The sequence below is a fragment of the Glossina fuscipes genome, unplaced genomic scaffold (assembly GCF_014805625.2).
Source record: "Glossina fuscipes isolate IAEA_lab_2018 unplaced genomic scaffold, Yale_Gfus_2 58879, whole genome shotgun sequence".
NCBI lineage: Eukaryota > Metazoa > Arthropoda > Insecta > Diptera > Glossinidae > Glossina > Glossina fuscipes.
The window spans coordinates 1-2792 of NW_024001752.1; the positions used below are offsets into that span (position 1 = coordinate 1).

The following is a 2792-nucleotide window of genomic DNA, read 5'->3' on the forward strand; positions in this document are numbered from 1 at the left end:
CGCTTATTCTCTAAAGCGGCACAATACATGCAAAACAATTGAGAACGAATATACGCTTATTCTCAAAGCGGCACAATACATGCAAAACAAATGAGAACGAATATGCGTTTATTTCTTAAAGCGGCACAATACATGCAAAACAAAAGAGAACGAATACACGTTTATTCTCAAAAAAAAAACATTCCACTGCGAAATTGTTAACACAATCCTCATAACGCTGCTCGTCCAACAACGGCAATATACTCTTAAATACCACACCAATATGGCGTTTTAAATATGGCTTAAGCTCTTTGAATAAATAAGCTAAGCAAACAAAAGTCCACTCGAGTTGCTCAGCGTCTTGGGTGTGTAACAAGTAAATAAGGCGATCTAGCACACGTTGAAAATAAGGATAGAATTCCTTTCGTAAATCTCTAGCCAAAATATATAATAATTCCAGCAACGGTTGCATAGATAAGGAAGTTGCGGTGGCTAAATGTTCTAATAAAGTATCCAACACGAACTTTTTTTTATCTACTAATTGATGCAAAGTAACAATCTTGCAAACTTTGCAGGCGAAGTGAGAAAATTCTTCGGTGAGATTTAAGGCCATCCATTTTTTTAAAGTTTGATGGAAATATGTTTCATTATCTTCCGTTAATTCTTCGTTACTGTACCCTATATGATACAAAGCCAACCGTCTTAAGTCGATTTCATTAACACGATCCGCAAAGCTCTTGAACTATAAAGAGAGACAATCGCACATTTTTCAATGTTCGTATCTGTACTTATGTTTGCAATGTACTTACCCGAAAAGTATTGGAATCCTTTGATTTATGTTTGATATCCGCCATTTTTAGGAGCTAATTATAAATTTGATTTTAAAAAATTATTGCTTTATCTACTTTAAGGCAGTTAGGGTTAATAATAAGAATTTTGTCTATGGGTTATATAAAATTAGCATTTTTTCATTTATTAACTCATGCTTTATTTAAAGCTTTATTTTTTATATATGCAGGGGCAATTATTCATAATATAAATAATAATCAAGATATTCGTTTAATAGGAAGATTAAGAATTTCTATACCTTTAACTTCTTCTTGTTTTAATATTGCTAATTTAGCTTTACGTGGAATGCCTTTTTTAGCAGGATTTTATTCTAAAGATATTACTAGATATAACTAGAGAATTAAATTTTTTTTCAATAAACTAATTAAATGATGAAGGGTGAATTAGGGGTTCTTGTTGCGTTATCTGCGTTGTTGGTGTTTCAATACGTGTGTGTGATAGGTGTGTGTTTTAAATGCAATCTTATTGAAATTTGATTTCTTATTAAATAATGGTCTTACTACACATTGATATTTAAATGCTTTTGCACTTTAATTTGTGCTAATGACGCTTGCATACATTTTTATTCATTATAATATCTTTATATCTCATCCTGATTTTGATAAAAGGTGTTGGCCTCATATTTATAACAATGCGTTTAAATCCGTTACTAATATTTGGCATAACGATATCTCGAATTTTTATGTACCCGAACGATTAAAATTGGCGTATCTTACTTCGAGTTACAACAAGGACATGTTGGAAAACATTGAATATATGTTCCCGACTCTTAAAGAAGAATTAAACATAAGTAACTACGTGAGTCGCTTTCAAACACTCTTATATTTCGAAGAGATTGAGTGTTTTGTCAATTTTCGAATGTATGACCGTGAACGAGCGCATTTCACACGTGAGAAAGAATATTTAGCTCTGACCATAGAAAATGAAAACCTTTCCGAATGTCGTCCTTCGTTGCTAATTGGAGACATTATCGAAGCGAAAGACCCCTCCGTCGAAACTGAAAATGCCGAACACACATATGAAGGAGTGATTCACAAGGTGCTTTTCAATCGCATTCTGTTTAAATTCGATGCCAACTTTCAGCAAAAATATAATGGCGAAGAATATCGTTTAAAATTTTACTTCTCCCGGTATGGCTACCGGAAACAGCACCACGTCGTCTTACGAGCGGTTAAGAAATTAGGCGAACAGTTCTTGTTTCCATCCGGAGCACAGACGCGTGGATGCCGACAATTGGATATACGGGTAGATGATGAGGAAAACCTCTTGTTAGGCAGTTACCAGTGTAAATGGCACAATTGCACACTGAACTCTATACAGAAAAAAGCCATAGCAAATATACTACGAGGAGAAGTTTACAATATGCCATACGTGATTTTCGGACCCCCGGCACAGGAAAAACTGTAACGCTAGTGGAGACCATTTTGCAAATTTTTAAACTGATACCCAGTGCACATCTACTTGTAGGCACACCTTCTAATAGTTCTGCTGATTTAATAACAACGCGTTTGATTGAATCCGATGTACTCAAAATGGGTGAGTTTATACGTCTAATGTCCCATAATCAATCCGAAAAAGAGCTTATACCAGAGTATTTGATGCCATATTGCGCCACAGGCGACAAATATTGGGATACTGGCATAGATGGCACCTATAAACATGATATGATTGTGACTAAGTCCGGACTCAAAGTAAGATGTCAAAGGAAGTTTTTACGGCACCATCGAGTAATAATTGGTACTTGCGATACACTTGGAAATTTTTTGCAAATGGGCTTTCCACCGCACCATTTCACACATGTAATAATCGATGACGCCGACCAGTGTACAGAACCTGAAATTATGGTTGCTGTTGCTCAAGCATCAAAAGAGCAATGCCAGGTAATCCTTGCTGGAGATCCCCATCAATTCCAACCAATCGTTATAAACAAATATGCTCGTGGACGCGGTTTATCCACATCATTT

General features: G+C 35.4%; 1 protein-coding gene across 1 annotated transcript; it reads left to right on the forward strand.

The window, feature by feature from the left end:
• Positions 1-303: 303 nt before the first annotated feature.
• On the forward strand, positions 304-2789 carry LOC119643202 (probable RNA helicase armi; the record flags this gene model as incomplete). The annotated part of the gene is given in 3 exon segments (XM_038042549.1): positions 304-346; positions 1505-2215; positions 2218-2789. Coding segments are annotated over 3 exon segments (1326 nt in total), but the record flags the coding sequence as incomplete, so codon positions are not given.
• Between the last annotated feature and the right edge of the window lie 3 nt (positions 2790-2792).